The following is a 24,015-nucleotide window of genomic DNA, read 5'->3' as shown; positions in this document are numbered from 1 at the left end:
CAAATTATATTAAACAGTGATGGTGTAACATACATATTAAAAGTAGCAATTAATATGATATATTGGAGAAGAAACCAAAGTCACATTGTAAGTTATCGACAAACAGAAAAAAAAGATGGAATATTGCAATAAAATGGGGCAATGAATACCTACGACTAAATCTCTGTTCCCATGGCGTGCCGTAACGAAGGACTTACAGAATAGAATTACAATAAGCGGACCAAAATAATTCATATTTGTAAACTGTTTTTGTAAAAAAAAAAAAAACTTCACCTGCATAAATATGAGCACATACATTGCATATAAACTATAAAACTGGAATAAAGTTTTCATATTTGTTTAGGTCACCCCATAGTTTTCCTACTTTTATTCTAACTGCTAGTTTGACTGACATAGGAAACGCATCCACCATACAACGCTCTATTACAGAAACAGCTTCATGTAATTTCTTTTCATCAACCTCATAAATAAGTTCATCATGTATGTGGTGGACCAAGAAAAAATCTGTAGTGTTAGACCTGAAAAATAAAATGAGTGCTCATGAATGAATGTAATATTAATAACTTAATTCTCTCTTCGATTACGGAGATTTAAACGAAAATACAGGATATAGCAACAAAACAATAGTTGTTAAAACACGCTCACACTTAAAAACGTATTTACATTTATTGGAAGAAAATAGTGTGTGATCTCTACACCTAACAGACAGAGCCATTTATGTTTAATTAATACCAAGTAATGTAACTGATTTATCCTCTCATGGAGAGCAAAAACAGTCTTTATAACACAAGCGTTCTATTTCATACACCTCATGCCCGCTTATGGGTTCCCATGTTGGTAAGGTAAAGCAAATACGCTGTAGTTAAAGAGCCTAATTTGTAACCAGAGGATAGCAGATTCAAGACTCACTGCTGCTATCATTATAGGAATGGGTTAAAGAAACACCCAATATTCAATAATGGTTTGTCCAAATTGTCAACCATACAGGAAAAAATTACTCACAAAGCAGCAATTTTTTGACATTCGAAAGTGAGCATAGATTAAGAAAATTGAATTTTGACCAACACATTAAAAAATATTACCTGGTATTTTGGTGTAATGTGTTCCACCCTAAACTAGCCACAGCACAGTGTATTTTATAAGTTGCCATTTTCACTATATCAGCAGCAGAACCCTGTATCGTGCTATTAACAGCTTGTCTCTCCGCATGTGAACGCATCTTCAACCGAACACTTTTGATTTCAGGTAGATAACGTCTTCTACCTGATATTGTTTCAATGTACCCCTGTAATACAAACATTCTTGTTAGATTTTTTTCGAATTTAAGCATGATAAAAAAGAATTTTAGTCGTTTCTGCTTTTGAATAAATAGTTTAAATGTAAAACCCAGGCATTATACGAAGCTTTTCTGGTCAGTCTCTTTAAGCATGATAACTAAGAAAGCCTAAAAGTTTTAATTTAGAATAAACACTGATATTGTAGGGGCATTAAACACAGGTTTTCTAAATGTCAAAAACACTGAAGATTTTACCAAGTAGTCACTAATCGGTTGTCTAAATAGTTAGCCATACAGAAAATAAATAAACTATCACCCACAAAGTTATATAATTGGTAACTACAAGTAAACAGGCACAATGTGTATGAAACAGAACACCTGTGTTATGACTCCTGAAATTTCCAAACAAAACAAAAATAAAACGAATCTTTAGCAAGAAATGCAGATTTCAAATTTTCACATACTGTATAGTTCTAAAATTTTCCTACAACGATCTATAAATTATAATATGTTTCATTTACAATACCTTTTCCTTGCATTGCGCAACCAGTCGATTAAAATAAACTTTAACCATGGGATAAGAATTCATGAATGAATCCATTGCATACTGTGCATCTGTTTCGCTTGTGTTCATTTGCTGTGCTAGTGTTTGGGCTCCCATACCATATAAAATACCTGGGGGACAGAATACAATAAATTCTTCTGCAAAAAATGTCCTTCAAAAAAAAGGTTCTTCAAAATTTTAATATGTTATGTTAAAATTTTGAGTTTTTGTCTGTTATCGTTTATACTTTCTACAAAACATTTTTAAACTGTAAGGGTGTAAGACAACTAAATAAATTAATTTTATTTGATCTAAATGGTAATTTTCTGTAATGATTTTGAACATGGTTTTGCACTCAATCGGGGTGTGTATAATATAATAGTAGGGTGAGAAAAGATGGGACACATTTCATTCTATTTCTCGTGGTATTTGGTAAAAAACCAAGAACAATCAAAGAATTACATGTGCTAAACCTGTCCCAGCTTTTCCCACCCTACTATATTAAAATCATAGAGTTACTAATATGCTCACCATAACAAATTTGCTTGGTGGTATCTCTTTGCTTATCAGTTACGTCATTAATTGAATTTATATCCGAATAAAACATGGCGGCAATACTTTTAAAAATATCAACACCCGATAAATTAAAAGCAGTAATAAGAGTTTCATTTCTAGACAGATGCGCCAGGATCCGAAGCTCAATTTGAGAGTAATCAGCCGATATGAGTAATTTACCTGAGTGAGTTCGTAAATATGAGTTATTTTATATCGCTCATAGAAATCGCATAGCACACAGCAAAGGGAGTAAATTGATTATAGACATAGTATAAATATGTACGTATACAGCTATATTTATTCTATTTTATTACTTTTAATACAAATGCAGGATAAAAATTAAAGAAAACAAATTTCCAAGTAGTTGTGTAGATTTAATAAAGCCAAAAAGTGACTTTCGGTTTTTGAGTTCTACGAATAAACTGCAATTAAGCAGAAAAGAACGGTTAAAAATTCCCGTTGCTAGGGTAAACAATCGGCGATATTAACCCTATTTGGTTGCCCTGTAAGATTTCTATGTTGATGAGAATGAAAATAACTCATGTACTGACTCTGATAATTATAATTATAGGTGTATAAATACGTAGTGTATTTTCCAGATTTTTCTTTCCTCCGGCAAGACTTTATCAGATAATGTAACGCAACAATACACTACTACTATATTTTTGTTAAATATATAGTAGTAAAAAACAGAGTGTATTTTCGACATTTTGTCCGCCATCTGGTAAGACTTCATCACATTTCCTAAGGTTTTTATACCACTAAAAGATTATTTACATTATACATACCATTTCCAGCAACAAAAATATTCCTTAAACAGAAACTTTGTTCGGTATCTGCTTCATATTTATTGCCCTGAATAAGAAAGTAGATGTCTATTAAATGTACACATAGTTTATAATGTTCAGAAAAAAAATTTAATTAATCATATCATATGGTTGAATGCGAATCTGCGACATGGTGTCGCAAATTTAAGAACATGTCAATTGGCCAAATCTGGCCTAAATTCCAGGTGCTTGGCATTTTCAGAAAATTTCAGAAAAAAGAGGTCGCTAGCAAAAAAGTTTAGAAAGCCCCGTTTTGAAGTATTCAATTTTACAAAAGAAATTCTTTACCTTTGTAATTGAAAACTGCTTTGGAATGCTTTGAATATTTGGTTCCGACATTATCATTCTCCCTGTATTTGTTAATGTGAGACATCTATGGTGTAGCCGACCACACGATGGTGGGAGAGAATTGATTAGAAGAATTACCTGAAAAGTATTGAAAATATTTAGCAACATAATTTCAACTTTGCGAAACTTTAAACTTTCGGAAATTTCAAATTTGCAAAATTATGGGGTATAGCAACTAAATGACTTGAAAAATAGTGTATTCTATTCTATGTGGGTGAGAGCCTGCAGTGTGGCATGCCATGGAGGATAGAATTTAGGCCATGATTGGCTCATTACCCAAAAACTTATACATTCTTTACAAAATTTACAATGGTGTAACGGTATACCTTGTTCAGAGCATAGTTGACAGTCCTCCAAGACATTATAACACGGGGTAAGGGGTGAGGGTTTGGTTGGTCGCATAAGCTTTGTAAAACTTCCTTGTTTGTGCTACAAGTACGTGAGAACTTGGTGGAAGTATGGGCAAGCTTTCTAAGGTGGAGACCTGGCTTTTTGTTGTCATTGGGTGCTAATCTTAACTCTTGGAATAATACCTGTATATTATAAATGAATGAATGAATGAATGAATGAATGTAACTTGCTTTATCCTAGCGTGGCTGAAAAACGACAGTCGTTATAACACGGATGTTCTGTTCCATACACCTTGTGCCTGCTAACTAGTTAACATATATCATATGTAACTTATTTGTCCTTGCATGAAAGTGCAACGGCTGTCGTTATAAAGTAAGTTCTCTGTTCCATACAACTCGTGCCAGCTTACATGTATTATGGTGATTAGTTTATGTGACTTTGTGGGTGATTGTTTTTATGTATGACTGACAATTTAGACATCTCAATAGCAAGTTAGCAACCACTACCCAGTTGTGTATTACTAGGAGACAAATTAAATGCAAAATCCTTGCAGAATAAAAACTGTGTTTTTACACTTAAACTTGAAGATAAAACATCATCTAACAAGAGCAAAGCAAATTACCATACGGAAAATACCTTGGAAACTTCTTTAGGGTTTGAAAGATTAAATTTTCTTCCTAAGATTTTCCAAGCTTTTTCTTGCAGAGCCAGTGATGCCGAGTGCAATTCTAACCTATATCTTTTTAACAGTGAATTATCTACTTGTATGCCGTTTAGTTCAAGAAGTGCAACACTGAAAAGGTGTAAAAGAAATGAGTAAAAAGCCAAGCCATGGAACCTGGAATTTAGGCCAGAGTTAACAATTACCACATACTATTACAGTCACCACACGTGTTGTTTTTTAAATTTTCAACACAAAAAGATTCATAGTAAAAAAATTGGAACAACTGGTAGATTCTAAAGTAAGATTAAGATTAAAAAACATAAACAAAACAATTTAATTTTTAAACTTTGTGAATCAGGGCTTCGCAAATTGAGGGTAACGGATTTCAGGGCTGGCCAGGAGTATACCAATTGGCAATTTTACACAAAGTACTTTATATGTTCTGCTATTACCCGTGGTGGAAAAATAACTTTATAAACATCAATTCCACACAACTTACCAATACATATGTGGCATCTCAACTCCAGTAAAGTGTTGCCACATATTCATGCCAGAAAGTTGTTCTTCCAGTTGCAACATAAGAATATATGAAGCTATTGATTCAACGCAACATACTTTTTCACTGGAAACACTGGTGTACGATGGTCTGTTCACATCCCAATCATACTTTGTGTCTGAAATAAAACGTATATTTGCAATTTTGCACTCCACATTATATAAACAGAATATAGCACAACTCCAAAAACATATGAAAAATAAGGTTAATTGTTTTTGTATTGATAGAAATTCTTAAATGTGATCTAAAGGTACCACCAAAGTTTCAAAACACAAAACAGATTTTAAAAAAAATTAAGGTCAAAAGTGCAAATCCAACCGTTGTAGTTGAAAAAAAATAGTAGCAATAGAAGTTAGAGTAATTTTAATTAGGTTAAAAACAAACAGCTATTACTAGTTGATTAACTTGATTTTAAGTTGTCCACTAACTAACCACTAACGAAAAAATGTTGCCCAAAATTAAAAACTATGGCAGGCATATTGAAGCTATGTAAAACTACCTTGAAATAAGTATAAGTGTTCTGAAGAGTAGTGTTCTATCAAAGAAGATAAATTAACCAATCCCCACAAAATGTTGTCCAAAAATAAAGACTTAGGTAGGCATAAATGTAAAACTCTACCTTGAAATAAGTATAAGTGTTCCGAACAGTAGTGTTCTACCAAAGAAAATAAACCTTGTTTAATATTGTCAGGATCCATCATCCAACTAGCTATCATAGGATCCTGGAATAAAAAGGAATTTATATTTGTCTGGCACCAAACGCACCATCGCAAAGTTGTTAGCACGTCTGCTCCTAACCCAAAGGTAATGGGTTCAAGACGTGGCCCTGCTACCTCCCAATTACCCATTTGTTGCTTATATATGGATAGACAAATGCACAATACAGAATTTTTAATTTGTGAGGCACAAATCCTTTTATATTCGAATTATATTACACATTTGGTATTCTGTTTATTAACGCCACTATACGGCATCTTTTTTTGCATTTTCCAAAAAAAGTATTCTAGATTATCTAGAGATTAAGTATTCTAGATTCCAAAAAGTATTGTTATTATTCTGTAATGTGCATCCAGCATCCATATGCATATAACTATGGATGCACATTACAGAATTTCAAATCTGTGAAATTCTAATCCTTTTGTATTCGAATCTAAGTACGGGATTCTGTTCTGTTAATAACATCATAAACCATAACAACAATTTTTAAAACTTAATAATTTTGAAAAAAATATTTTTGTGTTTGTGGGACTTTCAGAGTAAACGTTTCGGGGCGTCTTTTTATAGCCTGCTACACATTTTGTGATGCAGAAACTACCTAACCCAATAGTACAATTTTTGATCATTTTACCCCTTATGATCCAACAAGGCTGCTATGAAAGAGTCAATAAACCGACTTATGTGGGTAAAATTATTTTTTCCTATAAATATAAAAAGATTCGAAATTCTAGATTCGGAATTCTAGATTCGAAATAAAGTATTCTAGGATATTCTAGAATACCTAATTATTCTGTAATGTGCATCCCTATGCATATTACCCACCTGCCAATTGTTTGACGTAGTAACACCATGTACACCACTATTTAACATCCATTTAAACTGATCTTTTATACAAAACGCAATTTGTATAACGTCTTCATCAAAACTTTCAAAGATATTTTGAATATCTTCTATTACACTGGGGTGTCTTGTTTTGAGAATCTGTATAGAAGATCTAATTTAATATTTTTTAACAATTATGTTACAGCAAGCTTTAACAAGTCAAAAGTGATAACTATTATTAAAATAATTGTGAAAAATAATCAAAATTTACAAATATTCTGGAGCTAAATCTGCTACAAAGCTTTGCTAAAATAAAAAATTGCAGCATTTTCGCCCCAGTCAAGGTCTATTCTACACATAGGCTTTTATTTTTTGAAATGATCAAGTTATTCATTTAGTACACACTTCTTATTCTACACATAGTTTTTTGAGGGATGTTTAAAGTTTGCACTTTGCATAGTGAACCTATATATAAAGTCATACAGTGTACCTTACACTTGTAAAACTCACCTGAATATCAAGATAGTAAACCACAGTGGGTGACCAACATAAGGATAAACCAACAAGTTTGGGATCCTAAACAAAAACAATAAAAAACAGCAAAATTAGACAAGTTTTTATACCATAGGGTAAAAGGCTAACAGGAGACAAGCATATAGTTAGTAATCTGTTTGGATATTGAGGAGTAAATTTAGGACAGGTTTTGTTTACATCATGAAATAGGTTACATAAAGGCAAGGGGAGGGGGATTCAAAGAAAAAAAAAGGTATTTTTATTATTTATGCACATTTTTTTCAATTGTTAATTATTAAAAAAAATTGGCGCAAAAAAACCCTTACCACTGCATGTACTGACCAAAAAATAACATTTGAATAGTTTTAAAAAAAATGTTATTTTTTAAAGAAGAGATTGTGACCATTAAAATCCCCTGGCTGTATCACTGCATAGACGGTTCAAAAATAACATTTGTCTATCAGATATTCTCCAAAAACATGAATTCCTTTATAATTAGCAATCACAATTGAAAACTTACTTTTTCAGATGTACAAGTTTGGACATTTACAGAAAATGCAAACTTTGTCTCATTTGCCCAAATATGGAAGAAATCGCTGAGTTTTTCGTGATCAATGTTAAACACTTTATATTTTTCACCAGGTTTAAGTTCAATGTTGGTATACCAGGATGGAATCTTTGGTTTTCTAACCTGAAAAAATAATTAAAATGCTATTAAAGATAATTAAATTGGTTGGGGCTTATTACCTTCATACTTACAGATTTAAGTAAAACAATAAGTTTGAATGAATGAATGTAACTTACTTTATTCTGGCATGGTCGGAAAACGACAGTCATTATAACACAGATGTTGTTTCATATACAACTTGTGCCAGCTTACGAGTTACCATGTATGTTACTTTGTTCATGATTTTAAAAAAATTAAAAGCTTAGGCACGGACTTGGACAGTTATTAAAATGCTGAAATGTTCACTGATTAACTCAGTGCAGAAAATTATAAATTAGGTATGAATACTCTGCCAAGCCAGCTTTAAAGTCAAGCACAGTGACTAAGCCAGAAAAAATAAGGGCAGTGTTTTAAAAAATATTTATTTTTTTTTATTTTTTTATAAATGACTTTCTTTTTTTAATTGAAATCCCCTTGGCTGCGCCACTGACCACAACTGACCATACATATTTTATATACAAAGGTGTATTGCTCAAATATCATACCTGCATGTCTGGTGAAGCTTTTTGTTGGTCAACCGAGTCGTTGAAACTTGTTTGAAATAAATCCAATGACATTCTACTAACGTAAGGTGTTGAATGTTTGGTGACAACATGAGTTTCATTATTTTCACATAATGATACAGATAATTCACGGGAGATTTCATGAGCCACACGTGAGTCTTCAATTGTTGCGCAATAATTCGAAAACACATTCGAAATTGAGATATTCGAAACTTTACTTTGGTCGCTCAGTTTCTGACTATCATGGGTGTGTGGGGTTAACACTAGGTTGAAACTTTGATTGACAGATGAGTTGTAACTTTGATTGGCAGATGGGTTGAAACTTTGATTGACAGATTGGTTGTAGGAATGATTGACACATAGGTTTGGGGGTAGGTTAATAGACTGACTGAACGCACCCGTAGTAGAATGACTGCTATTTGGGGTGGTTTGATTGACAGATGGGTTGTAACTTTGATTGACAGGTTGGTTGAAACTTTGATTGACAGGTTGGTTTGGGGGTAGGGTAATAGACTGACTGAATTGACCTGTGGTAGAATGACTGGCATTTGGGGTGGTTTGATTGACAGGTTGGTTTATAGTTTGATTGACAGCTTGGTTTGACGGGAAATTGATGGATTGACTAAAGTGGTTGGTAGTAGAATGATTGACATGCTGGGTGGTTTGATTGACAGGTTGTGTAGCTTTGTGAGCAGTTTGTGTAGAAAGACGAGATTTGGACAAATATGTTCCAATACCTTCAGCATCTGATTAGATTTGTCAAAATGAGATAAAAATAAAAATATGTTTTGTCTGTAAAGTCTAACCAAAATTAAGCAAAAACAAAAAACACTTTCTTTATCATTTTCACTTTCGTTTCTTTTTTCCCTCATTTTTTCCCTCAAAGAAAAAACACTTTGCAACACTTGGCCACCATATACTACATTCTACATACCAGACAAAACTTTAGCATGAGCAATGATGGCAACAGCAGCTTCTGCCTCCGTCAACCCTTCGGTACTTCCAATTATTTTAATCACATGAAGTTTTTTTCTTTCTTCTACCTCCCATGCATTATCACCATACAGGTGTTTCTTGCTGTGGTTGGAAATTTATATTAAGTTGAGTAAAAATTACTAAGTTATGTATATATAAATATATGTATATATACTAGTTTTATTATTTGGAATTCAGATATATATATTAATTTATTTATTTTATTTTTTGTAATTTCATTCAGCTGTGGGAAAATTTGGATTTTAAATAAATGTAAAAAAAATAAATATAAAGTACATTGTTCATATACCAGTCATAAAAACATTGACACCAAAATTTATTCAGAAAACTTTTTGCAAAGTCAAAATATATCGAAACAAAAAAATGTACAACCATCTACCTCTGAAACTTGTGTATGTTCCTCAGTATGTTTTCCACTTCTGAGGAATTAGCTTCCGCCACTAGTTTACATGAAGTGAAGCCAGCTAAGTATAAACCTCGTGCTCTCTTGTTGTTTAACAATGGTATCTACAGACCATAGGTGTTAGTTAAAGTTTTTAAATTGGAGTGTCTGACTACTTCTAGGGTTATTGGTTCAAGGCTTGTACTGCTAACGTTTTGTTGTGTTTGTTTAAGACAATTAATGGAAATTAATGGAAATAAGACAATTAATGGAAACCCAGTGGTCCTTAATGAGTTGTTAAAAAGATAGCCATACAGTAAAAACTGTCACCCACAAAGCCACAAAGTTACATGCGTGGTAACTTGTAAGCTGGCACGATGAAACAGAACCACCGTGTGTATGAAACAGAACCACTGTGTTTAACAACTGTCGTTTTCCGGCCGCGCGAAGATAAAGCAAGCAAGTTACAAGCTAACCTGGTACATAATGACAAAAATATTTATGACAGAAAAAAGTTTTACAAAACTAACGCTTTATTAGATAAAAATAAACAATAATATATGTCTGGCTTAATAAATTCTTATACAAGTTAAAACAACCTTACCCTAGTTAGATCTAGTAGTTCACGCTGTACACCAAACAACAGTCTTGATTGGAATTCATTGAATAATAACTCCATACACCACCATGCAAGTTCGTGGCAAAATGAAGTTACCATGCCTAGTATGTAAAACAAATACATTTTCTCAATCGGTATGGTATTATTATATGTAATGTTTGTTGTATAATACATACTGTTGCTACCAGGTGTATTATACTTTTATTTTGACTCTGTATGTGGGGTATTTTATTGTATAATACATTTTTCAAGGTAATTTTTATTTTGTTTTCAAACTAAAATAATAATAAAAAAACAGAAAAAAAGTAAATCTGTATGCTGAAAGAACACAACATTTCATCTAAAATCCAGATTTGAATAGTCTGTTTAAATTTTTCACCCCCCAAAAAAACTTTTTTTAACAAAAAGCATAAAAACGTCCTAAAACAATGAAAAATGTCTCTTGTAAAGAAAATAAATCTATGACAAACCTGCAAATGATGCAGCAGATTGTTGCAATGCTTGTATCACGCCACGATTACAATCATATTTATCACATATTGATGTGAAAGGAACTTCTTGGAGTATATCTTGCAATATTAAAGCTGCATAGAATCTTTGTAGAATAACAAACAAAACTGTTACTTATATTTTTAAAAACGATGGCAATAATCATATTATTTAAAAGGGAGAGAAAGAAATCAACAGTAGCAAAATGACAGTCAATAAAATGCGCTATGGATAAAAGCTGTGGGAAAAATAGATAGACCTAAGCTGCTTAAAAACAAAGTTTATGTGTTAGATTATCTTTAAGGCGTATTTCAAAACTGAAAAAGTGAAAAGTAGCCAAAAGACATGGCTTTTCAAAGCTTTAAGCTGTAAAACATGTTTTTTTTTTTAAATTTGGCATTCATTGTTGAATTGTTTTCAATTTTTATATGCAGCAAACCAGTTACTGATAGAATCCAAAAATACTTGAAAAACTATGATTAAACTGACCAAAAAGTGTCACCTATTAACTGACATTTAATAAAAATGGATCTGATTTTGATGAATTTAGAATTATCACAGCAAACTAACAACTGAATTTTTCAAAAAATCAACAAAAACTGAAACATATTGCAACTAATTGTGAAAGTTATGACGGCCATATATAAAAAGACAACAATTTACCTTTTATGTATTGTAATCTTCTGTTGCAGCTTAGTTGAAAACCGTGCACCTCTAGCGCCACCCGATGCCAACCTTGTAAGTAAGCCTTCCTCCACACCAACCAACACTGCCACCCGCTGGTGGGGTCCATTTAAATTCTCGTAGATTGATAAATATTGTGACCAATCAATAAATAGCCAGTCGTTTAACACATTCAGGGGTGTAATCTGGAATAATAAATGCATAAATCTAATAAGTACTGATTTGATGGTAAAGCAGATAGTAACTTTTGTGAAAAACATTTAAATTCTTATACATTGATAAATATTTTGTTAAATTACAGTCGTTTAACACATTCAGGGGTGTAATCTGAAATAACGAACGCGTAAATCAATGTAAAAAGTACGAACTTTATGGTGTAGCAGATAGTAACTTTTGTGAAAACCATTTAAATTTTCAAACATTGATGTTAACTTTTGTGTGCTGTTCTGCAATTTTTTTATTAGATGTATCAGACAAAAAGCATATATTTTATATACCTGATAAATTAAATGCAGTTCAGAATCCAAAGCAAACGCTCTGGAAGCTACTTGTAAATCAGCAAGTACTTGTAAGGATTGGTCGGTTGGTAAGGATGAATATAACGAGGCACGACCAAATTGTGTAGCCATCACTTTCCTAGTGGGTGAAGTATAATTGCATGTAACTAGCTTTATCTCCGCAAAGCCGGAAAATGACAGTGGTTTATAACATGGGTGTTAATATACTAGCTGAAGAGTACCAATGGTGTTACTTTGTGAGTGGTTATTTTTGGGAGTTTTTTCATTTTTTTATGTGTTGCTGATAATTTGGACAAATCATTAGTGACCATTTGGTTGGAGCAACTGCCGTTAAACGTTTTGCCGAAGGACACATACGCCCACAATGGTAGCAGCAACGAGTCTTAAACACATAACCTCTGGGCTAGAGGTAGGCCCACTAACCATAGTGTATTAAGATATAATGTATATGAGCTGTGTTCATTCACAGGAGGCAGAAATAGTAAGACCGACTTTTACTATACATTTAGCAGGGAAGCTTTTAATTGACACTGTTTCTTTAACTGGTTTTTACCTCTTGGGTAGGTATATAGAAAGACTATCGTTTTAATGCTAATTTTCTCCTCTTTGTTAAGTTAATTACCTTGATATTTGTTACTGTATTCAAAGAAATAACAATTTTTATTGGCTGTAATGTTTACTGATAAATGCAGTACAGAAAATTTCAGGTTAGGCCTGTCTACCTTGCCAGCCCAGGTTTGGCACCTATGAATAACAGTATATTCTTACTTGGACATTGATTGGCCTTTTTCTTCACATTGTTGAAGGTAAATGAATTCATTATTCACCAGCCATTCCACACAAGTATGTACGATGTCATCTAATAGTTTTAACTCGTGATTAGATGACCTACGTCGGCGTTGTGAACTTGTCTGTCAGAATTTTTTTTCTTTTTAAAAATTTTTAATATAGTGGGGGGGGAGATGGGACACCATTAGCACATATTATCCAAAAATTCCAATAGAGTTTTAAAAAATTAACAACGGTCTATGGCAGTCACGAGAAAATGATTTTATATTTTTTTGTGTGTTCTATTTACTACTAAATAGAATGAGAAAAAGGTATGAAAAGGTGGCCCATCTCCCCTGCTCATATGCATTTTTAATTTTTTTTTTTTTAATTAATAATTCAAAGTTTTATTAAAAAAATGTTTCAAAACTATTAGTTTAAATTTTTAAAAAAATATATATTTTTTTTAAATTAAAAATAATATAATCAATCCTTTTGAGTGGAATTTATAATTGTAACAAGGCACATTATACATGACTCTTGAAGTAGAAAACAAAAATACTTACAGTTTCACTTGACAATTGCGCATGAAGAAATGAACATTGTATGTAAACCATCACTTCATGTATATTGCTAACTAAACCGCTTCCTATGACCTGGTAAGCATAAAATAAAATCACATACGGTTGTCATGGTACAGGGCTTCTAGAATGATATTGTAAAAATTTTACTTATATTTGTTAAACATAGGGTAACTTATTGAATAATTTGGAAAATATATACTTTGGGTGTTTAAATATATAGTAGGGTGGGGGAAGACGGAACACCTTTTCATTTTATTTTATCATCCCATTTGGTAGTAAACAAAAAACATTCAAAGAATTATAAAACCGTTTCCTCACGACTCCCATAAACCGCCAATAATTGTTTAAAACACGATCAGTACATTTGAATATTAAGTGGTAACTGTGTCCTGTCTTCCCCTACCCCCACCCCACTATATATATAAAATATAAATATTTAACTTATAAAAGCTCTACCTCTAGTACTGCCCTTTCCATTCTAACAGTTGATTTATTTTGTAGTTTCCCAACCAAGCAACTTTTCACTGGAGGTATATCGCTAAGTGTTAATAATTTCGCTTGATTTCTTTCATTGGTGCGACAAATTAATATACTTTCTCCTGTAAAATATTCAAATCATATTACATTCTCAACCTTTTATGGTTCATATTCCCTTCAGAGAGCCAATAATTTAAAAAAAAAAAACAGGAGAGTTTACAAAACTAAAAAGGTGGGTAGCAACGGTAAAGCAACAGTTGTTAGAACACGCTTAAAAAAAAGAAAGAAAGAATATTTTAGATAAAATCCGTGACCACTACACTCTGTCTGTACATACAATACAATGTAAAAAAAATTAGTAAATAACATTTAATTAAACATATTGTTCTAATTGGAAGAGATGTGTGCGTAAGACACAACCCGTAAAAGTAAAGCAAAAAAAATCACCCGTATCAGACTCTCCCTTCCTTCCAGCTCTTCCTGTCATCTGTTGATAAACTCTGAGATCGATCAACGCTCGATGGAAGATAGGGGTCCGGATGATGACCCTTCTCGCGGGAAGATTTACTCCTGCATCAGATAAATATAATTTATTCTCTGTGTGAGGTCCTACAGTGTGTCACGCTATGGGAACTGAGATTTCGGCCACAGTTGGCCCAATAAACATGTGATTTAACCCATTGGTGACCACTGTGTTAAAGCTGAGTAACCAAATTGTTTTGGGGGTAATGGGCCGATTCTAAATCTTAGGACTCATAGCCTGCCACGTTTCAGCACCTCACCCATTGAACAGAATAAAACCAAAAATATTTGAATGTAACTTACTTTATCCTTGCGTTATCAAATAACGACAGTCGTTATAACACAGGTGTTTATACACCTCGAGCCAGCTTACGAGTTACCATGTGTGTTACTTTGTGAGTGATTATTTGTTGGGGGTATTTTTTACTTTTTTTATGTATGGCTGATAATTTGGAAAACCATTAGTGACCACTGGGTGGCAATTGCTGTTACGTATCCTGCCCAAGAACACAAACGCCCACAACGGTAGCAGCGACGAACCTTGAACCCATTACCTCTGGGTTACAGGCAGCCTTGCTGTAACCACATAACCACGGCGCCAGACGAATTACTTTCCCACGACACCGGATTTATTATTACAATTTCCAATCATATGCTCTATACAATATCTGCATATTAGATATTACTACAGCATATTATTTACCTGAAGATAAAGTACTTGTAGCAACCAGCACAAGGATATAACTTTGTCGAAATCCAGATTCTAATATATCCCTTTCCTCTGTGGTTAAACCTGTATATGAAGTTTATGGAGAATACAATGTAGAAGAAGTTTGGTTTTAATTTATACCTATGAGGCAAGTGGTTTTCATTTAATGGGCCAATTTATGCTAAAATTTGAGGTCACTTTTTAGGGGCATATACTTCTGTAGTTTAGGGCTTCTTTAACTGGAGGTCGTAATTTTTAATATATATCAATACATATATATAGTAGCAGTAGGGTGGGGGAAGATGGGACCAAATACCTTGATCGTGGTTTAAACAACTAACAACAATCTATAGGAGTCGTGAGGATACAGTTTTATAATTATTTGAATTTTCTTTGTTTACCACCAAATGTGTTAGAATAAGATGTGGTGTCCCATTTTCCCCACCCTACTATATATTATATATTTTTTATAACAGGTTTAATTACCAGCGTGGTGATAAGCCACCCCAATAGGAATAGTTGCATGCAACAATGGATCGAGACCGGCAGGAGATCTTCTTAATTGTTCCAGTATGCCAGCTCGACCAGCGGTTGCAATTTTAGTGCTGTGTAAAGAAATATGTTATAGTACGGTGGGGGAAGATGGGTATTTTTTCATTCTATTTTCTTGTCCCATTTGGTAGTAAAGAAAGAACATTTAAAGAATTATAAAACTGTATCCTCATGACTTCTATAGATCGTTGTTGTTTGTTTAAAATTTGATCAGGATATCTGGATATTATGTGCTAAAGGTTATCCAAAAATCTCCACAACCCCATTATATATAAAGTAAAAACATTACATAGTAAGTAAAAAGTACGAAATAAGGTGAAAAAAATATTTTACATAAAGTAAAAAATAAAAAGCATTTATATAACATTAAGTAAACAAACCTATGGCATTAATTGTCAAGATAAAAAAAACATATTTTTTTACAAATACTTTTTTGTTTTTTATTTTTAACGATCGTTGTTTAACTTGTTTTATTGCTAATTACCCTTATTTGCTACTATTAATAATTTAATTTTAAGCATCGTATTCGAAAAATATAAATAAAATTTAACTTATTCTAAATAGTGTAAACCATAACATAAAATACCCATTAATTTGTTGAAAATTTCTTGCTATCAAGTTTGCGAGATTTTCGCACCATTTTTTAGTCGGGCAAAACAATAGAACGGAGTGATTATTGCAGATTGTTTCGTAACATAGTGCAGTTATGTCGTCATCATCCTCCTTTTTAGAAAGTAAAATTCTTATGTTTTTTCATAGGTATGTGCCAAAACAAAGTAGTCTCTGCCCAGAAAAATAAAGAAAATCTGGGGGACATTTTCGAAATGAAGTTACACCCATAGTCATCGAAAATAGGAAACCTCATTAGTTAATAAATATTTTGGCAATTTTGGCTGTAGGTGTTATGTAAACACATAGCAGTAGGGTAAAAGTAAGGTTATGCTAAAAATTGGAGAGCTAAAACATATGATGTCACGATTGTCACCCCTGTTTTAAAAAGTGGGGTGAAACTGTTTACATTATGTGCATGATGGTTTGATTTTTTTTAAGTAATAGATTATCTTATATCTAGTAAACTAAATATGAATTAGTTTAAAACATTTTTAATTTTTTTTTTTTACAAATAAAGTCATAAAATCTACATAAAATGACTAAACTCACATTGAATGTAACTTGAGGTTGAAAATCTCTACATTTTATTAACTTCTCATCAAAAATTTCTTTCCCAATCTTTACATATCTTGATAGTGGGACGGGTCTGTAGGATAAGTAATGATAACTTTTACAGTTAAGGACCATACATAGTGGAAATGTCAAACGTTATTTCCATTACAAATATATGTAGAAGCAGAATGCTAATATTTATTGCTATGCAGTCTCTTTCTTTCCAAAAACTTGTTAGTTCTGGTCATTCAGCTTTATACAGGTCAAAATAAACACAAATGCCATGTTCCACAGTAAAAATAAATCTTTTTTTACCTGAACTTTGTCTCATACACTAAACCATCCAACCAAGTAGCAAATAACCCCAAGTTAGTAACTGTGGCACTTAACCCTATGATTTGGCATGGTGGAGTTTTTATTGAAATTTCCTTTGTCTTCAAGTACCTTTAAATAAATGTTTTATTTATTATTTTATTCATTTTAAAATAATGTTTCCTTTAATCATTTTTATTACATGTTTTGATTGTTCATTTAAGAAAATTGTTTCATGTAATCAGCTTTAATAAATGTTTTATTTAATCATTTTTACTTTTTCACAAATGTTAAGCACACACAGTCTTTAGCCCAAACCCCGGTTCTACTCTGCTGTTAGATTAAAAGCATGTAAGATTGGCCAAATATAACACATTCCACACATTAATTAATGAGTTTTCTAGTGTTCGACAGGTGCAAGTCAGTGTAACTTTATTTTAGCAATGCCACCCAAGATTTTGCTAGAAGTTAAAAATGCAATACCATGTAACAGACACATTAGTACAATTAATGGTATTACAAATCTAAATAAACAAGTAAGCTATACCATTACCAACCTTATCTTAGTAAGCAGTAGTTCAAGCAAGTACCCTCTCCCATCATCGCCCACCATATGTAACTCATCTACCACCACCATACCTAAAAATATGACGCACATACAATTTATTTACCATTTGGTTGACAACTGACAAATATGATGCACACACAATGTTACTGCCATTTTTGACTACAGTTAGATCTAAATGTAATCTATAGCAGGGCAACGACAGTTATATTATGGGTGTTCTGTTTCACACACCTCATGTCTGCCTATTACCACAAATGTACTTTTGTGGAGATTATTTTTATGGATTTTTTTATTTATTTAATACCGTAAGTATATGGCTGACAACGTAAATAACCAAGATACCAAGCAACCCCAACTTTTAAAACAGAGGTGGCATCATAAGATGTGGTAGCCAAGATTACAACTTGAAAAAAGCTTTTACACTGCTGTTAGATGTCTAGACAAACAAGCAGAGACAAAATATATTACATTTACCACATTATTAAACAAGGTTCTATAACTATAAGCAACTGTAATTTAACAATGTGAGCGAAACTTTTGCTCAAAATTCAAGACATGTAATGCCTATAATATTAATTACACAAAATTTTGCTGAATATTTGGACTTTCAGATCTATTTCTGTAATTTTAATAATATTTTCTTTGACATTAAATACTGCCCATGCAACTTACCAAGTTGTTCAGTGGATTTCTCTTCAATAAGTTTGTTTAAAATGCTGTTTGCTTTCTCGATAGTACACACTGCAATATCTACGGATGAAAATCCACCGGGTGGCGACATACCACCCATGTAACCATCAACATTTAGTCCAGTACCGTCAAAAATATTTCGCAGATGAAACATTTTTTCTCTGGTGAAAATAAATGAATATAATATATAAATGTTTATATATAATTAATCTAATCAATGAATGGCCAAAACAGTTTATATTTAAGCTGGTCTGCTACCAGCTGCATTTGATACATACTTTAATAGATACATTTCATATATATATTGTAGGGTAGGTGTCAGGGGAAGACGAGACACCTTCAGGACTTAATATCCAAATATCCTGATCATTAAACAATTTGAATTAACAACTGTCTAGGGAAGTCGTGACCACTAGGTTGGAAGTTGGAACAAATGGGTTACATTACATGGGCACATAGACTGCATGAAAAAAAGTTACGAAATATTTTAGCTTTTGAGTTTTTCAATGCCATTGGTAAATAGCTAAATATCTACCTTGCTAGAGATACAAATGGAAACACCAGCAAAGCTTTTTTCCCTGTGCCATAAACTCTTTTTGCCATCAGTATTTCAACAATAAGAGTTTTACCAGCACTGGTAGGTGCGGAAACAATCAGATTTTTACCATCTGAATAAAAATGAACAAGGATTAGATCAAAATACTGAAAAACTGATAACAATTTTTAACATGAGTACTAAACGTTTGTCCAAAATAGTATTGTTCAATATACATATCAAAAATAAAGACTTTTGTGTGTCTCTTTGATTATGGTATCAAAGATTAAAAAAACGAAAAAGCAGGATAAAGTGACAAAACAACAGTTGTTTTTTACATTTAATTGAAAGAAAGAAGCGTGGTCGCTACACCTAGCAGACAAACAACGAGCCATATATGTTTAATTTTTTCAAGTTATACTTCAAATAGAAACAAAAGTCTGCGTAAAGACAAGACCAATACCATAAGCGGGTACCGGCTTTAAAGAAGATTGACTCAAACATTAGGTCATATTGAAAAAACAAAACCCCCGAAAGCAATCCCACTATTTATAGGTATGTTATAAAACATCACACATAAGCCTAGCAAATGCTTATAAAGTTAAAACGAGTAAACTAGATTTTTAAAACATTATTTTGTTACCTAAAACTCCAGGCAAAGATAAACATTCAGCCTGCCATGCGAACATATCAGTTAAACCAACTGCAGTGTAATTGTTTCGTATGCATTCTGGTAAACCCCAATCTTGCAGTTTTTGATTTGCCATTATATGGTCAGAAATGCCTTTGCTGTAAAAGTTTTGTTGTGAGCATGCTGACAATACAGTATATATATAAATATATAATATATATAAAAAGCTTTTTTTTTAAACATTTTATTTAGATTTTCATTTATACTAATATATGCGAAGCAGAGTGAAAGTATTGGAAAAATGCTGTTGTTAAAAAAAAAACAGGTATGGTAGGGCCAGACTGGAAAATATGTCGTGCGCGGAGGATTTATCCTCCGCGCAGAATTTTCAAAATTGGTTAAAAATCCGCGCAATTTTCGCGGTATTACTAGTAATCCGCACAAAAAATATCAATCCGCGCAAAAATATAATAAAGCGCGTAAAAATCGCTGCAAGACTTGATAACTTTTCCTGTTTGTAAATGCGCTTGGATAGAAACTAAACTAAACGGCTGAGGTTGAGAACTAGCTGTCTTTTTCTTACGTTCTCTCACGATTATGACGTATGTCTTTGTGTGTTTATGACTCTATCAGCCAACGTGCGTATGCCCACAGAAATAAAAAAGAGTAGAACGCGCATCTCCAATGTCGGTAAAGGAGAGAGGTAATACACTCTCTTTCTTTCGCGAGTCGTTCCCGCTTACTATTGTAGTCAATAAAATCCAGGGCGCTTTATGTAGTTTTTCTTTGTTTTTTGAAAAATAACTAATACAAGTATATATATATATTTCTAAAAAAAACGTTTGTTTGGACGTTTTAAAAAAAAAAATAAATGTTTAAATTTCATAAACAAGAGCTAAACTGTAAGCGTTAACCTACCGAATAACTAAATTGACCTAAAAAACTGGAATAGTTGTACCACTTGGCACTTACATATTAAAGGCTTGTGAATGTTAAACGAAAAACGCACCTGATTTTTCGGCGGGAATTCGTAGTACAAACTTGGCACTGCCTTTCCCAAAGTTGCGTATAAAATAAATGTAGTTTGCCAATTAAACAGAATAAGGCTGTAATAAACCACCTAAATATGTTCACTGTTGTAGTGCTGTATATTTACAATGTTTTTCTCAGCCAAGCAGCATGTTTATTACGAAATAGTGGCGGGGATTCACAAGTGGATTCATTGCATCGTAATAGCGATTGTTTGACCTGGCAATTAATTACGACATAATGGCAACTCACACGTTCATTATTTGCGTAATAATAGCAAATGTCCCCTTGATTATTTAGTCTGCAGGTGCTTAAAACAGGTTGGATTTCACGATGCGCCTAAGTAAAAATCGATTTGAAAAAATACTTGTACATGCTTAAAGCAACGCTTGTATTAAAAAAAGCTGGGAACCATTGTAATAAGGAAATAAGGAATACAGCATGAAATGACACGCTTCACTAACTTATGTGAATTAAAATAATGCTTATGACAATCCCTAAAAAATATTTGCGATCGTTTAGGTGGAACTTAAATTGGTGCTCGTGTACCACATGGGAGACCTTTGCGTACCACAGTTCGAGAACCACTGGTTTATAAGCATAATTATATCTCCTTCAGTATATTCCCCAGTTGGCCGACTGGTCACAAACACACGAAGACGTACGCAGGGATGCACAATATTCTAGGATATCTTAAAATACTTTAATTCGAATCTTTTGTATTTATAACAAAAAACGACCAAGCCGAAACGTATAGCAACCTTTGAAAAGACGCTGCAAAACGTTTTCTCTCGAAAGTCCCACAAACACAAGAATCTTTTTTTTCAAAATTATTAAATTTAAAAAAAAATGTTAGTTTAGTTGAAGAGATGATGTATGATAGCGTTATTAAACAAAATAGCGAACGTACGAAAGCGTTACACTGTTACAGTAATGTGCATCACCAGACGTACGTCATAATCGTTGCGCAAGAGAACGTAAGAAAAAGGTTGTCAAGTCCTTTAACCTCAGCCGTTTAGTTTATACTGTATTTGTTTGGTTCGCTACTTTACTTGTAAATTAGGAGGTTAACAATTAAGTTTCAAGAATCAGACGATCCGCGCAAAAAAATCGCTCGTCCGCGCAAAATCCGCGCAATTTCGATCTCCAAAAAAAAATCCTCCGCGCAGTTTGCAAACTTTCCAATCTGGTGGTAGGGTGAGGAAAGATGGGACACCTTACAACAGTAACAATTGTCAACGCATTTTTTTCTGCCAAATAGTCAAAAACAACTAAAATCTGAATTAATATCGCGTAAATCAGAAACCTTGGGTCTCGTGTTTGCTGTTTCTGTTTGGCAGTTACAAACAGCTTTTAACAAAACACCAATCTTCTTTTGTAGGTTCCATATGATAAGCCTGTGGCATGTCTCATATACCATCACTAATGCTGTAATTCCATGCTACACATACTATCTTTGTTTCACAAGAGTTCGGGTATGATACTACTTGGCTAACTGCACACAAAAATGTTTTGGAAATTTTCAAAACACGGTACGTACTTTATCCTCTGTCCCAGAACGTAATTCTCGCCGACATGCCTGAGTGGTAAAAAAGAAAAAAAAGGAATTGCAATATTACGCAACGCAAATAGGTTTGTAGTAACATCACATGTCAGTCGCAGAAGTAGAAACTAGGAGGTTTACATAGTTAGCTGTATCATGTATAACTGATTAACTGTATCCTGTAGGCTGTATTATATGTATTTTACTGACCTATTCGATTTATATTATTTTTGATAATATATTGAGCTACATCTCACATAAGTGGAAGTGATATGCTCACCATAAGTTATATTTTCTGTACAATATATATCCACCCTAGAACGTAATGAACGCTTTATATGCAATATATCCACCCTAGAACGTAATGAATGTTTTGTATTCAATATATCTACCCTAGAACGTAATTATTGTTTTATATTCAATATATCTACCCTAGAACGTAATTATTGTTTTGTATTCAATATATCTACCCTAGAACGTAATTATTGTTTTGTATTCAATATATCCACCCTAGAACGTAATTATTGTTTTGTATTCAATATATCTACCCTAGAACGTAAGTTATGTTTTGTATTCAATATATCCACCCTAGAACGTAAGTTATGTTTTGTATTCAATATATCTACCCTAGAACGTAATGAATGTTTTGTATTCAATATATCTACCCTAGAACGTAATTAATGTTTTGTATTCAATATATCTACCCTAGAACGTAATTATTGTTTTGTATTCAATATATCTACCCTAGAACGTAATTATTGTTTTGTATTCAATATATCTACCCTAGAACGTAATTATTGTTTTGTATTCAATATATCTACCCTAGAACGTAATTATTGTTTTGTATTCAATATATCTACCCTAGAACGTAATTATTGTTTTGTATTCAATATATCTACCCTAGAACGTAAGTTATGTTTTGTATGCAATATATCTACCCTAGAACGTAAGTTATGTTTTGTATTCAATATATCTACCCTAGAACGTAAGTTATTGTTTTGTATTCAATATATCTACCCTAGAACGTAATTATTGTTTTGTATTCAATATATCCACCCTAGAACGTAAGTTATGTTTTGTATGCAATATATCTACCCTAGAGCGTAATTATTGTTTTGTATTCAATATATCTACCCTAGAACAGAATTATTGTTTTGTATTCAATATATCTACCCTAGAACGTAATTATTGTTTTGTATGCAATATATCTACCCTAGAACGTAATTATTGTTTTATATTCAATATATCTACCCTAGAACGTAATTATTGTTTTGTATTCAATATATCTACCCTAGAACGTAATTATTGTTTTGTATTCAATATATCTACCCTAGAACGTAAGTTATGTTTTGTATGCAATATATCTACCCTAGAACGTAATTATTGTTTTGTATTCAATATATCTACCCTAGAACGTAATGAATGTTTTGTATTCAATATATCTACCCTAGAACGTAATTAATGTTTTGTATTCAATATATCTACCCTAGAACGTAAGTTATGTTTTGTATGCAATATATCTACCCTAGAACGTAATTATTGTTTTGTATTCAATATATCTACCCTAGAACGTAATGAATGTTTTGTATTCAATATATCTACCCTAGAACGTAATTAATGTTTTATATTCAATATATCTACCCTAGAACGTAATTAATGTTTTGTATTCAATATATCTACCCTAGAACGTAATTAATGTTTTGTATTCAATATATCTACCCTAGAACGTAATTAATGTTTTGTATTCAATATATCTACCCTAGAACGTAATTAATGTTTTATATTCACTATATCTACCCTAGAACGTAAGTTATGTTTTTTATTCAATATATCCACCCTA

At 32.5% G+C, this 24,015-nt stretch overlaps 1 protein-coding gene across 2 annotated transcripts; it reads right to left on the bottom strand.

Annotated features, from left to right (window-relative positions):
- Window positions 1-143: 143 nt before the first annotated feature.
- LOC149741424 (DNA polymerase theta-like) lies at window positions 144-22,129 on the bottom strand. 2 transcript variants are annotated; one of them, XM_089883991.1, is made up of 34 exons: window positions 21,939-22,129; window positions 19,616-19,761; window positions 18,973-19,105; window positions 18,420-18,598; window positions 17,737-17,818; window positions 17,183-17,311; window positions 16,865-16,961; window positions 16,290-16,426; window positions 15,638-15,756; window positions 15,146-15,235; window positions 14,368-14,490; window positions 13,900-14,042; window positions 13,426-13,515; window positions 12,860-13,002; window positions 12,071-12,209; window positions 11,553-11,758; window positions 10,871-10,995; window positions 10,386-10,501; window positions 9,779-9,906; window positions 9,338-9,480; window positions 8,386-9,149; window positions 7,694-7,864; window positions 7,171-7,236; window positions 6,661-6,819; window positions 5,741-5,843; window positions 5,065-5,239; window positions 4,538-4,694; window positions 3,877-4,083; window positions 3,491-3,628; window positions 3,164-3,230; window positions 2,352-2,555; window positions 1,803-1,951; window positions 1,083-1,285; window positions 144-518 (listed from the first exon to the last, which is right to left on the bottom strand). In XM_089883991.1, the coding sequence occupies exons 2-34, from the start codon at window positions 19,737-19,739 to the stop codon at window positions 308-310; spliced, it is 5,220 nt and encodes a 1,739-aa protein (XP_089740117.1). In that variant the 5' UTR covers window positions 19,740-19,761; window positions 21,939-22,129; the 3' UTR covers window positions 144-307. The 2 variants fall into 2 exon arrangements, with proteins under 2 accessions (XP_089740117.1, XP_089740126.1); XM_089884000.1 differs by lacking the exon at window positions 2,352-2,555.
- Between the last annotated feature and the right edge of the window lie 1,886 nt (window positions 22,130-24,015).

Source organism: Ciona robusta, chromosome 1 (genome assembly GCF_009617815.1).
Source record: "Ciona robusta chromosome 1, ASM961781v2".
NCBI lineage: Eukaryota > Metazoa > Chordata > Ascidiacea > Phlebobranchia > Cionidae > Ciona > Ciona robusta.
This window is presented reverse-complemented; position numbering and strand designations above follow the sequence as displayed.